This window comes from Oncorhynchus keta, chromosome 17, assembly GCF_023373465.1.
Source record: "Oncorhynchus keta strain PuntledgeMale-10-30-2019 chromosome 17, Oket_V2, whole genome shotgun sequence".
NCBI lineage: Eukaryota > Metazoa > Chordata > Actinopteri > Salmoniformes > Salmonidae > Oncorhynchus > Oncorhynchus keta.
Window position 1 is genome coordinate 7,227,384 of NC_068437.1, and position 14,897 is coordinate 7,242,280.

A 14,897-nucleotide genomic window follows, 5' to 3' on the forward strand; every position below is an offset into this window, starting at 1 on the left:
TCTTCAGAGGAGAAAGTCAACTGCCACGAAAGATTTATCATCGATAGATATGTGAAAAACACCTTGAGGATTGATTCTAAACCATGTTTGCCATGTTTCTGTCGATATTATGGAGTTAATTTGGAAAAAAGTTTGCGTTGTAATGACTTAATTTTCGGTTTTTTTCTTACCTAAACGTGATGAACAAAACGGAGCGATTTCTCCTACACAAATAATATTTTTTGAAAAACTGAACATTTGCTATCTAACTGAGAGTCTCCTCATTGAAAACATCTGAAGTTCTTCAAAGGTAAATTATTTTATTTGAATGCTTTTCTTGTTTTTGTGAAAATGTTGCATGCTGAATGCTAGGCTTAATGCTATGCTAGCTATCAATACTCTTACACAAATGCTTGTTTAGCTATGGTTCAAAAGCATATTTTGAAAATCTGAGATGACGGCGTTGTTTACAAAAGGCTAAGCTTGAGAGCAAATATATTTATTTCATTTCATTAGTGATTTTCATTAATAGTTAACGTTGCGTTATGGTAATGAGCTTGAGGCTATAAATAGGATCCCGGATACAGGATTGCTCGTCGCAACAGGTTAAATGGAAGAAGTTTGGAACCACCAAGACTCTTCCTAGAGCTGGCCGCCCGGCCAAACTGAGCAATCAGGGGAGAAGGGCCTTGGTCAGGGAGGTGACCAAGAACCTGATGGTCACTTTGACAGAGCTCAAGATTTCCTCTGTGGAGATAGTTGTCCTTCTGGAAAGTTCTCCTATCTCTGCAGCACTCCACCAATCAGGCCTTTATGGTAGAGTGGCCAGACAGAAGCCACTTCTCAGTAAAAGGCACATGACAGCCCGCTTGGAGTTTGCCAAAGGGCACCTAAAAGACTCTTAAACCATGAGAAACAAGATTCTCTGGTCTGATGAAACCAATATTGAACTTTTTGGCCTGAATGCCAAGCGTCACGTCTGAAGGAAACCTGGCACCATCCCTACGGTGAAACATGGTGGTGGCAGCATCATGCTGGGACTGGGAGACTAGTCAGGATCGAGAGAAAGAGGAACGGAGAAAGGCATTGCTTGCTGTTTGGGGTTTTAGGCTGGGTTTCTGTACAGCACTTTGAGATATCAGCTGATGTACGAAGGGCTATATAAATACAATTTGATTGATTGATTGATCCTTGATGGAAACCTGCTCCAGAGCACTCAGGACCTCAGACTGGTGCAAAGGTTCACAGGACAACAGCCCTAAAGCACACAGCCAAGACAACGCAGGAGTGGCTTCGGGACAAGTCGTTGAATGTCCTTGAGTGGCCCAGTCAGAGCCTGGCCTTGAACCCGATCAAACATCTCTGGTGAGACCTAAAAATAGCTGTGCAGCGAAACTCCCCATCCAACCTGACAGAGCTTGAAAGGATCTGCAGAGAAGAATGGGAGAAACTCCCCAAATACAGGTGTGCCAAACATACCCAAGAAGAGTTGAGGCTGTAATCACTGCCTAAGGTTCTTCAACAAAGTACTGAGTAAAGGGTCTGAATACTTATGTAAATGTGATGTTTAATTTTTGAAATAAATATACATTCATTTCTAAAAACCTGTTTTTGCTTTGTCATTATGGGGTATTGTGTGTAGATTGACGAGAGAGAAAAAACTATTTAATCCATTTTAGAATAAGGTTGTAAAGTAACCAAATGTCAAAAAAGGGAAAGGGTCTGAATACTTTCCAAATGCACTATAGAGAAACAAAGATAAATCTGGCAAACACCTTGAAAAACAGCTAGCTGTTTGATTTATACCTAGACCTTCTCTAGCCTTTCCTACCCAGCCATGCGTTATCAATGCCATATGTAGCTCACACCACACCCGACTGAGTATGCAGTGATATTTCATGAGTTCACACATCTAGTCATCCACCAATATCACAGTTCTAACAGTGTTCATTACTCTATGTTAGGGAGTGGGCAGGAGAGAGCTGTGATGAGAGGATAGGATGTGAACTTTGTAGGAAGAGTTGAACCCAGGTTTTGTGTGTGTTTGGTATGTTGTCACAGCTGGATCCAGTTCAGAGGAACACAAGTGACTTTGAGGAAAGCTCTCGAGCTCAGCTGGGATGGTTCAACTGACCGTCAAGTCTGCAACAGTAAACTCAACACTCCATGTTGGTAAAGAAAATACGGCTATAGTTATTGATTCAAAATGTGACGTAACCCTCAAATATATTTTGGGAATATATATTCTTAGACATCTAATAAAATAAAATGTTATTGGTCACATATGCCGAATACAAGAGGTGTGAACCCCTAACCAACAGTGCAGTTTGAAGAAAAAAAATGGGAATAAAATACAAATAACAATAAGAAATAAAAGTAACAAGTAATTAAAGAGCAGCAGTAAAATAACATTAAATTTTCAATGGCTTTCAATTTGCTGAATCCTATTATTAGGCTACGAATTACCTATTTTTTTCACTTGTTTGCTTGATATTGCAACGCCCTTATTTACCTTGCACAACTAAGAGAAACGTGGCTTCCTGTGCTGGAGGTCCCTCCCCCTTCCACATCACCTGATGTGGGTTGTTTGAGAACTGAAGTATGGACTTGGTATGCTGGTCGTTTGACTGTCTTGCTCAAATACTGCACCACCCTTATGACAGATACAGACACGCCGAAGTTGTAGGCCATAGCAAATGCATCAGCTGTGCCTAAGCATGTTCTAGGCGTATCAACCCTTTCAGTGTATCCAAAGAAGATGAATGATCCTTCGCATTGTATGGGGCTGGGCATATTGAATATCACCTTTTGCATTAACACTAAAAGCTGTATTTCTTACAACTCACTGTACTATTAAGGGACACACCATAGCAGGGCTGGCTCTCGCCTTTTGTGGGCCCTAAGCAAGATTTGGTTGGGAGCCCTAAGCGAGAAGACCTTCTGTATTCTGCTATTCTAAATCTCAACAGTAAATTGAGACCCTGACTGAGTTACTAAAAATAATATTATAATATTTGGGGGGGGGGGGTTGAGGGTCCCTTAGCGGCCTTGGACCCCAAGTGACCGCGGGCCCCAAGTGACCGCTTTTGTCACTTATGCCTGGAGTCATTTCATAGATAATATATATTACTCCTTTACTTACTTTTGTCTTTGAAATATAGTCTAAAGCTAGTAGCATCCCTTTAACTGCTATGAGACCAGGCAGAGACTCTAGCAGCCAGGAGCTGTGATGACTAAGCAGATTCACAGTCATCACAGCTCATGACTGCTAGACTCTCTGCCTGGACTATTCCATTCCTTTGCCTTGACTTACAGAGCTAGGCTGCTAGCAATGTCTATTAAATCCATGCAGTACAGCTAGCTAGCTGGAGCTTGAACTATATAAGCAACCAGATTTCAACCCAATTGGACACTAACACCAAGCCCAAACCAATTTTATTAATTTGAGGACAGGTCAAAAAGCATTAAACCTTTTAGCTAATTTGTCCTATTGAGCTAGCTTGCTGTTGCTAGCTAATTTGTCCTGGGATATAAACGTTGAGTTGTTATTTTACCTGAAATGCACAAAGTCCTCTACTCCGGCAATTAATTCACACATAAAACGGTCAACCAAATCGTTTCTAGTCATCTCTCCTTCTTCCAGGGTTTTTCTTCTTTGGACTTTATATAGCGATTGGCATGTGACGCGAGCAGTATGGTCAGCATGATATGGGAGATTCTGGAGCGGCACCCAGGACTGCGTTTTTCACAACCATCAACAAAACACCAAATTGTGGAATAATGGTGTCGCATCCCTCTTGATTTTCAGACACTTGTACTATGCCAAGGCACATTGAAGATGTTCTCGTGTCTCGTGGTGTCCCAACGCCCTATTAAGACACTTTACGTTGGTGTTTCCTTAATTTTGGCAGTTAGGGGGTAAAGGCACGTACGGTTAGCCTAAGTTCTACATAACCAACGATACTGCATTTTTTTAAAAACACACTGCAGAAAAGTAGTACTTGAAAGTAAATAAAATAAACAAATTAAGACAAAACATAGTTTATACAAATAAACATTAAATCCCATTACTATTGTAAAATGTCAGTCTAAAACATTTAGTTAGGCTGTTAGACATGCAAAGCCGCTCAAACATTGGCAAACTCCTGACAAAACATATATATAGGGCTTGTATATAGGGCTTTATACATACATAGGGCTTGGCAGTATACAAAATACAATTTTGTTAAGACATGTAGCTAGCTAGCTAGGTGAACAATTAACCATAAACCCAACTCATGACATTACTACTTGGCATGAATCTGCAGGTAGCTAACCAACCAAGTCCAATGTTATCTAGCTAACATCAGGCTATAGCTAGCCAAGCAAATGGGTCTGAGATACGAATAATGAGATAATACCAGCCAGCAAGCCAGCCAGCTAGCGTTAGCTAGCTAGCTAGGTAAACAATGAACTATAATCCCAACTCATGACATTACTGCCCTGCATGAGTCTGCAGGTAGCTAGCTAACCAACTAGGTGAAATGTTAGCTAGCTAACATTAGTCTATAGCTAACCAAGGTGTTTTCTAGATCTCCTTAGCAATCACACAGTCCTCCAGAAAGTGGAGTTTACGCAGTTTCATTACACAATACATTTTTTTAAAGCTGCGTTAGACAAGATTATCTAGACATACAATGGCTTGCGAAAGTATTCACCCCCTTGGCATTTTTCCTGGATGCAGTCTATCACAGTGCCATCCGTTTTGTTACCAAATCACCTTATACCACCCACCACTGCGACCTGCGATCTAGTCAGCTGGCCCTCGCTACCTATTCGTCACCAGACCCACTGGCTCCAGGTCATCTACAAGTCTATGCTAGGTAAAGCTCCGCCTTATCTCAGTTCACTGGTCACGATAACAACACCCACCCGTAGCACACGTTCCAGCAGGTGTATCTCACTGATCATCCCCAAACCCAACACCCCATTTGGCCGCCTTTCCTTCCAGTTCTCTGCTGCCAGTGACTGGAACGAATTGCAAAAATCGCTGAAGTTGGAGACTTTTATTTCCCTCACCAACTTTAAACATCAACTATCTGAGCAGCTAACCGATCGCTGCAACTGTACATAGTCCATCTGTAAATAGCCCACCCAATCTATCTACCTCATCCCCATACTTTTTACATTTTTTATTTACTTTTCTGCTATTTTGCACACCAGTATCTCTACTTGCACATCATCATCTGCTCATTTATCACTCCAGTGTTAATCTGCTAAATTGTAACTATTCGCTCCTATAGCGTATTTATTGCCTACCTCCTCATGCCTTTTGCACACACTGTATATAGACTTTCTTTTTTCTACTGTGTCATTGATTTGTTTATTGTGTTATTGGATTGTTTATTGTTTACTCCATGTGTAACTCTGTGTTGTTGTCTGTCACACTGCTTTGCTTTATCTTGGCCAGGTCGCAGTTGCAAATGAGAACTTGCTCTCAACTAGCCTACCTGGTTAAATAAAGGTGAAATAAAATTTAAAAAATCAACTGTGTTTGTGCAAAATGTCTGCCCCCCTGTAAACAACCTTTTTCATAGGAATATAGTTTAATATCCCTGATTTACTGAGAGAAAACATAGCTAGCTAATATAGCCTGATACCAATGCTGGTGTAGCCCTAAATCAGCATGTTGTTTGTGCAACAGTATCTTCTAAATCAGAGAAAATCAGAAAATCCAAAAAATGTAATGTAGCCAAAGAATATAAGGTCCCACTCCCCTGGGTAACACTGACCAACACTTTGGTTCCTTCCCTGTCACAATAAAGTCTGCATAGAGATCCTATTAATACTGCAATTCCTAATGCTTTGAATGCTTCCCTGGCTTTTTCATTTGTCAAACAACACCGTATTTAAGTGACACTTTTACATTGTAACTATAGAATTGAATTAATCATTATATTTCCATGATTCCAACTAATGTCACCCATGTTTTTTGATCTCAATCGCAAGTCAAATTGAAATTGCAATATTTGGTTAACAATAAGGCCTCGATTTTTGCCCATATTGTGCAGCCCTACGTGGCAGTGTGGAAATTATCTAATGACATAAGTTTGACTGAACAGTATAAAACAATCCGAATGGAGACCTACCCATTGAAATCACTTAGAATGTATGGGTTGCCACCCTACAGTCACGCACAAATCATAAAGCAAATTTAGAACTTTTATTATTCAAAAACATAAAATACCCTCAAATATCATCGTACCCACAAACATTTGAAAAAATTGCCCAGCCCTCCATTGCAAGGAACTTCAAAGCAGTTTTATCTTTTAAAAAATTGTGTATCTGGTGGTAGTGGATGTGTACTATCAAAGATGGAATGTTTACAAGATAGCTGTTCCTCTGTTGATGTGATGGAACTTTATTCCATCCTTCCCCGCACTGGTATTTTAAATGAGAGGAAGTAGCGGATGTTACACAATTATTTGAAAACCAATTGGACTTTAAAATGTACAGTGTGATTGAGTACTTTAGTACCACTGTACACAGTGTTGACAGTTCCTCTACATGCAGCTAAGGAATGGCTTGGGGGTACTTCAATTATCTTTCCATTTACCATAGTGAGAGAGTAGTAGAACTGGTCGGAATTTAAGAGAGACCGTTTGATTAGATCTCAAAGACATGTTTGATAGAACTGTCAGCGTCCATCAATCAAGGAACCCTTGATTTATGAGTAAGAAGATGGCTGAATGTCATCCAGTAATGAACCACTGTACATTTGGAATCAAATCTTAACGATGAACGTTGACTGATTCTAACAGCGGTGTCACATTTTTTCCACTTTTCCATTTTTCCTCCTGTCAATGTGATTAACAACAGATGTGGTGTATGGCCACAGGAAATAATTAGTTTATAGGATTCTGGACCGCTATCCGTCAGTGCTTTGTAAGAGTTGCCAGCTGTAATTGATTTGCCAGCTGTTGTGGTAATGCATTATCACTTATAACATATAAATATGGGCCAAACTTAGTTATAACAGTTATCACAAGAGTGATACTGAGGCTTTGTTTCCATGTGACGCAATGCAATGAGTTGAAGATTCATCTCTAGGACAAGCTATTAGACTCTAGGTCTAACACTAATGAGCACATGATAAGGAGAGTACATTACCTTTCTGTAGATGAATAATGTCCGGGAAGTTGGCGAGTAGGCCCTGGTAGAGTGACAGTTTGTCCAGCATGTGGAAGAGGTCATACTTAGGTTGCTCCGCAAACATTTCCCCAATGTTTTCGTAAGTACGTCCCGTGTGGGAGATGGCGGTGTTGAGGCCTTCCGAGCAGTGGGGAGGGTCCAGCATGAAAGCCTGACTGACGTTCTGGAAGGCATTCCCCAGCCGCTGAAATTCCTTCCGGAAGCCTCCGAGGTGCTTCCGCACCAGTTCTGAGGCCACATGTGTAAGCTGCATGACGCTGTCATCCATTTTCTTGGCGAAGGACTTGAAGGAGTCCACACGTTCCTCCACGTCCTGCAGGTCCTGGTGCTCATTTGGGATCTGGAAGGTGAGCATAAAGTTGGCGCCCATCATCTCGTCCTTCTCTGCCCGCCTTTTGCCCAGCTTCCACTGCTTGTCGTCGGCGCACATGAGGAAGTGCTCGAAGCCCTCGTACTGCGACAGGACCGGGTGGCTAGTCATGTGGTCCATCCAGAGGATCAGCCGCCTCTTGCGCTTCTCGATGAAGTCCTCTTCGAAGCGCCCTGTTGCCTGTTTCTCGGGCAGGTGGGGCACGGAGATGACGGTGAACTTGTGCAGTAGACGGTTGTACAACCAGTCGAAGTGCTTGTAACGCCGGTACACAGGCCTCGCATTGTGGCTTGGGGTCACTCGGTACGATATGTAGGTCTTGATGCCTTTGAACTTGGTCTGCTTGGTAGGGTCCTCGATGGAGCAAGAGAAAGGTGTGGGGCTTTCTTTCCATTGAGGCCCTTTGGGGCCCATCTCAATGGTGTACGACTCCGCTATCTTAGCGTTCATGGGCACATCGCCCAACACAAAAGCTTCCACCCCTGAGCGGACAAAGCTAGAGAATCGGTTCAAGTTCCTGCCCACCATACTGCCCTTCCGCGAGCTGGAGATGCTGTCCTGCCTCTCCATGTAAGGTTTGGCTCGATAGTGGACATTGGGGTTGTTGGAGTGGGGGCTCTGATGGGAATGTCCATTTGCGCCACTGCGGCCATCATCGTCCACCACTGTGGAACTGTCATCCCAATCATCCCAGTCATCATCATCGTCGTCATAGTAACCTTGTTGCATGTGAAAGGGCGTGTTTGGGGCGGAGGGGAAATATGAGGAGTCATTGCCTGGAGAACCCACCGGGCTTATGGAGCAGTCTGTCAGGTTGGAGTTGGAACGAGGGCGGATTACTTCCACGTAAGAGGCCGGGAAGAGACCTCTCTGTCCTTTACTGTTCTCCCCTTGTAACCAGCCATCTACAGAGTTATCGTCAAAGATAACCAGTTCCTCATTCTCCTGTATGCTGATCTCCTCTTTGTTTTCACTTTGGAAAGTGTAGAGTGCCTTGCCTTTCATCGACATTTTGACTCTCTGATGAAAATCATATGCACACGCTGCCTAAAATCATTGTGATGCTGCTACCCTTGAGCACACCATTTTAACACACAAATAGGTGATGTCTAGATTGTTGAACTATAGCCCTACTATTTCAGCTCATTTCAACTGTAGTCACCAACACTTGTTTGAATCAATAAGAGATGGTGTGAAAGAGTTATGTAAATCTAATGGTATTGTGCTGGAACGCCACAACAACTGTCAAATGGCATAAACACTGATCTGTGCTCATGCACTATAACACGATAACAACCTTAGTGCTATAACTGGTTTAACTCCCTAAAAAACAGCTAGTGCAGTATCAAGCTGGGTATATCTACGACTCGATTACACAAGTGTTGGGTTTGTTTTCTATACTGTGCCAAGAATCTTGTCAATCTTTTTAGTAGGCCTGTGGACTGCTTACAAAACCAGTAACATCGAATTGCAAATGGTTTTCAGTGGTTGTGCGAATCCATTCCTGTACACATACAATTATTAACAAGGAATATGGGCTATTTACTTTGGTATTCTTACTGCAAATATCATTTGCAAACTGGATAAATTGCTTAATACCACATGCCATGCACCAACTGCCTACTACATCAATAGCATATTCCTATCGATAGCCTTATGTCCCATTAGCCTAAACGTTTTCTTTGTTTCTATTGAGGATATCCAAGCTTTACCTTCGATACTTGAAACTGCAATTAAACTTGTGGGCTATCGCAACTTGTAACTCCTCAGTCCATGCATCACCCCAGCAATGACATACCGGTTCACCCGAAAACTCGTTTTCACCAAGAAGCAATTGCAAACATTCGTCTATTCGTTGTAATCCTGAAGAATAGTTTGATTGTTATCCTTGCGTGTGATAAAGTCCTCGAACACAGACTTGCTGTACATCCCACCGACCTGGTCAAACATCATCAAAATATTTTGTTTCCAGCACAAAGACAAAGTGCCCCGGGTGGAAGAAACCATTCAGCGCCGAGTGAGATGAGTAATGATATCTCAGACTAGTGCATTCTGGTCTTGATCGACATTCCTTGGACTTGCTCCACTTCCCCGCTAAACAGGTTATTGTCTATCTTGATCTGTTTCCTTTAATACAAAAAAGATTAAGCATTATTAGCTAATTATTAGGGTCTGCGATTAAAGCAAAGCATAGACTACTTCTTGGAGGTTGTTCCTATACGTTCTGTAACAAAGTAACTATTTCCATGACGCTTGACATGGACAATAAAACATATGTGACGCTAACCACAATAACGATTAGCCACAAGTGGAATTTACGGTTTGCCTGCAAAAAAATAAAAGTCCGAAATTGAAAGTGAAGCAAACAGATACAAATAGTGGAATCATGCAATATTTGGACTGGATAACAAGGTTAGAATGTTATTATATAAATTCGACAAAAGACAATAATTAGTTCATTTGACATTCAAAAATTCAAAAATCTGTTGAAATCTCACTGATGTATTAAACTTCAATTGCATTGGGGGCATACTTAATACAGTGAGCTACAAAAGTATTTGGACAGTGACACATGTTTTGTTGTTTTGGCACTCTACTCCAGCACTTTGGATTTTAAATTATACAATCACACAGAGTGTGATTAAAGTGTAGACTGTCAGCTTTAATTTGAGGGTATCTTCATCCATATCGGGTGAACCATTTAACAATTATAGCACTTTTTGTACACAGTCTCTCCATTTTATGGGACCCAAAGTATTGGGACAAAATGCACTTATATGTGTATTGAAGTATTAAAAAGTAAATAATTTGGTTCCAAAATGGATGAAAATATCCTCAAATTAATGCTGACAGTCTGCGCTTTAACCTCATAGTTATTGTATCATTTCAAATCCAAAGTGCTGGAGTGCAAAGCCAAAACAGAGAAAAATGTCTCACCGTCCCAACACTTTTGGAACTCAATGTATTTCACACCTATGGATTGGGTATCCATGAAATGGGGTATTAGTCGACACAGCGACACCCACAGAACAAAATTGTGATGAGTTTACACAAATATTAGCGTCATAGCTCTTATTGTGGGACTTTGACTGTGGGGAATCACCTCCCTATCCAGCCTATTGTGTGTATTAACCTTTATATTGCACTATACAGCCGTATCTATGGATTGTGGAATAAATGGGATATGAGTCAACTCAGTGTTACCCACAGAACACAATTATTCACATTCCAAGCCTGTTTCGGGTAATCTAGTCCAAATATGGCATGGTTTCACAATTTGTATCCGTTTGCATGACTTTCATTGGGGGACCTTTATTATGAAGGAGAACCGCAAAAGCAACTATTGTGGATGATCGTTATTGTGGCTAGCTTCACACAGGTGACAAAAGACGACGTTTTTTTTCTTCATTGAGGTCTTTTATCCATTCTCTGAAATGCAAGAAATCAGCTCTATACTGCCCCCAGCATGAGAAACATAACAACATGAAGAAATGAATATGCTTTTCTCATAAATAAATTATTTTCATTTACATATAAGCTATTTTTTTTATTTTGTATTTATTTAACATTTATTTAACAAGGCAAGTCAGTTCAGAACAAATTGTTATTTACAATGATGGACAACCAAAAGGCAAAAGGCCTCCTGCGGGGATGGGGGCTGGGATTAAAAATTGTAAATTGAATATATATATATATATAAATATAAGACAAAACATACATCACAACAAGAGAGACAACACAACACTACATAAGAGAGACCTAAAAACAACAACATAGCAAGGCAGCAACACATGACAACACAGCATGGTAGCAACATAACAATACAACAACATGGTAGCAGCACAAAACATGGTACAAACATTATTGAGCACAGACAACAGCACAAAGGGCAAGAAGGTAGAGACAACAATACATCACACAAAGCAGCCACAACTGTCAGTAAGAGTGCCCATGATTGAGTCTTTGAATGAAGAGATTGAGATAAAACTGTCAGAGTTTGAGTATTTGTTGCAGCTCGTGACTACCTCAAGCTCTAAACCCTCAGAGGTAGTAATCACACCTGTGGGCAGAAGGGCATTCATCTTACCAAACCACATGACCTTTGTTTTGGAGGTGTTCAGAACAAGGTTAAGGGTAGAGAAAGCTTGTTGGACACTAAGAAAGCTTTGTAGTAGAGCATTTAACACAAAATCCGGGGAGGGGCCAACTGAGTATACGACTGTATCATCTGTATATAAATGGATGAGAGAACTTCCTACTGCCTGAGCTATGTTTTTGATGTAAATTGGGAAGAGATTTGGGCCTAGGATTGAGCCTTGGGGTACTCCCTTGGTGACAGGCAGTGGCTGAGACAGCAGATTATCTGACTTTATACACTGCACTCTTTGAGAGAGGTAGTTAGCAAACCAGCCCAAAAACCCCTCAGAGACACCAATACTCCTTGTCCGACCCACAAGAATGGAATGGTCTACCGTATCAAAACCTTTGGCCAAGCCAATAAAAATGGCAGTGATATTGATGATTGATGATGATGATGTTGATGTGATTGTGGAGTAGCCTATAGGCTATGAAGATTATGAGAAAGATACTGCCATTTGCAATATTTGAGATTGAAACAATAAAATGTCAATCAATATTTGTTTCCTACTCCTCTACATGACCTTTGCTTGTGTAAGTTGTTGACAGAAATGTCAGCATTTAATGTGAGGATGGATGAAAATCCTAACGAATTTGTTTTGCACCGTACTGTAGAGCTATTGACATTTAATGCCCGTGTACACTATATACGGCTCCTGTACACTAGCACGCGTGCGTCTTAGGCCACCCAGAGTGGCTCACTTGTGGGCATGTTGGCAGCATATGGTATCATTTGTGCATCAAGAATTCAGCATAGCAAGTTGTATGAAGGTCTGGTTATTAAATGGGTAAATAGTTTAATCCATTCTCCATTTCATGAATTTGTTCTCAGGTAAATAGTAATATGCTCTAAAATTCTCTGGTGACTAACAAACTTTGCTCCCCTGTTTCCAATCATCCAAAAGGCTAGGATAACCTATTCAAGTAAGTAAATACATTTAGAAAAAAAATTAAAAACCGATGTATTATTAGCTAACTAGCTACAGTGCAGGCAAATTCAAATGAGCTGCTAACGTAGCTAGCTAGCCATCTAGTCAACTTCACATACTGTATAGGTAGCTGGCAAAGTTAATTAAATATCACCAGCTACCTAACTTCATATTAGCTAGCTATCTTGATGTATTATTCACTGTGGTTTTCAGTCCTGGTCCTGGAGAATCAAAGGGGTGCACATTTTTGTTTTTGCCTTAGCACTACACAGCTGATTCAAATGATCAACTCATCATCAAGCTTTAAGTTGTATTTATGTATTCATTTGTGATGCTATCCTTGACATGATCCTGCTATTGTCACACGCACATGCATTTATCATGATTTGTTATCAGGGATATTATACTTTAGTAATCCACAATAACCTGGTGATGTAAAAGTCTAATAATTACATTATTCCTACATATACCTTGTAACTGTAGATTCCTTCAAAATGATTGCCTACAGTTACCATGTAGGACACTGCAAGGTTGAATGACCAGGGCCATCTGGGACTGCCTCCTGGAGGAATTCAGGCATGTGAAGGCTACCTGTGTCCTGCATAACTTCAGGAGGGGACCTGCAGCTTACCGCCATCCTGCTGCTCGGCAGGATGTTTCAAGGATGGGGACCAACAACGCAGCAAGAAAGGCAATCTGTGTAAGGGAGATCTTCACCTCCTACTTCTTCAAAGAGGGTGCTGTTCCCTGGCAACACCATAGACTACACTGCACAACCAAAGGCTCTTTCAAGAGCCATCCACATTGCAATAAGAGTATTCTTCCATTTACTTAGAAATGTCAACTGCAGTTATTCAATTCCCAGTTTATCTCCACTTGATTTCTACTTCTCAGGTGAGTAGTGTCCACTGCATGTATACTTCGGATTTTGGCAAATTTAGTACGACATCCGGGAACTTTTGGCATATTAACTATATCCGTACTATGGCCAATAATCATTATAGATACTCAATTCACGTCACAAATAATAAAGTTAGTGCGGTTAGTATGAGTATTCGAACACAGCTAGTGACAGTACCAAGAGAGTTAACTCCATGCGGTGTCCTGACAACACACCATGGCAGTTAGAATGGTACAGCATTGCTTTGGGTATATCTGGTGTACGTGCGTGTGACTTCCTTTTTAGTTAAATTGTTTTTTTTTTGGTATTAATATTCATTTTTTATATTGCAGAAAAAACAGCATACAAACAAGAAGTATACAAACAGACAATAATAACATATGCTATGGGTACAACAAATGACAGATTATACAAAGACCTTATAAGATGCACACGTATTGATTGTTTTAACAGCTTTCTTATTAGAAGAATGTAGAATAGTCTTAATGTACTGTATGAATTCCTTATAGAAAACACGAAAGAGTGTTTTTTTATTACTGAATTTACATTTATGAATATGACATTTTCCATTAGCACAATTAGATTTATGAGGTAAAATAGTTTTTCTTTATCATTTTTATAGTTAAATCATAAAGAATATTAACAATTACAAACTTTCAATATCTTTCCATAATTCTTTACATGTAGAAAATGATAAAATAAATGCAAAAAACTGTTTCTGGATGCTCAACACAAAAAGTACAGCTAATGTTAATGTCTTTTTTGAGTTTCTTCAGGTAATGATTCACAGGGTAATACTTATGGATCATTCTGAAAGAGACTTCTTTGACCTGGTTAACAAGCAGGTATTTGTGTGGTAATAACCAGACTTTTTCCCAACAGATATTATTGACAAATGTTTTCGAGTAAATGATAAGGAATGGATAGAATATCCCTTTGAAATAAAGCACGTATAGATCTGTTGTTCTGAGGGAGCAAGGAGAAACACATTTTTCCTATTGGAGAGTCAACTGGATTAAGCAAGGGTAGGTCAAGAAATTGAGGTCTGTTTATAATGTGTGTGACTTCCATGTCCACTCCTGCTCTGGCGCTTGACGTCACCAGTCTACTAACTTCCGGTCCTGGCAACACATCTTTACGCACACCTGCGTCTCGTCATCAGTCACAACTGGACTTCATTACTCACGCTTTATATAGCACTCTTTTGTTATCAGTCATCAGGTAGTATGGTTTATGTTTCTATGTCAGACCCGTCGCTTGTTTTGTATCGCGCCATGGTCGTTATTATTAAACTCACTAATTAGGACCACATTAATTTACCACTTCATTGTACAGTGTAGGCAAGGGTAATTTCCCCCCGAATTTAAGTGATAGCATCCACATGATCCAC

General features: G+C 40.5%; 1 protein-coding gene across 1 annotated transcript in view; it reads right to left on the reverse strand.

The window, feature by feature from the left end:
- The window catches only part of snx33 (sorting nexin 33), a 40,799-nt gene extending 30,980 nt beyond the window's left edge, over positions 1–9,819 (reverse strand). The window contains exon 1 of the mRNA XM_035790470.2: positions 7,129–9,819. Within this exon, the coding sequence (XP_035646363.1) occupies positions 7,129–8,551 (1,423 nt within the window). The 5' untranslated portion in view covers positions 8,552–9,819. The remainder of the gene's footprint in view (positions 1–7,128) is intronic.
- Between the last annotated feature and the right edge of the window lie 5,078 nt (positions 9,820–14,897).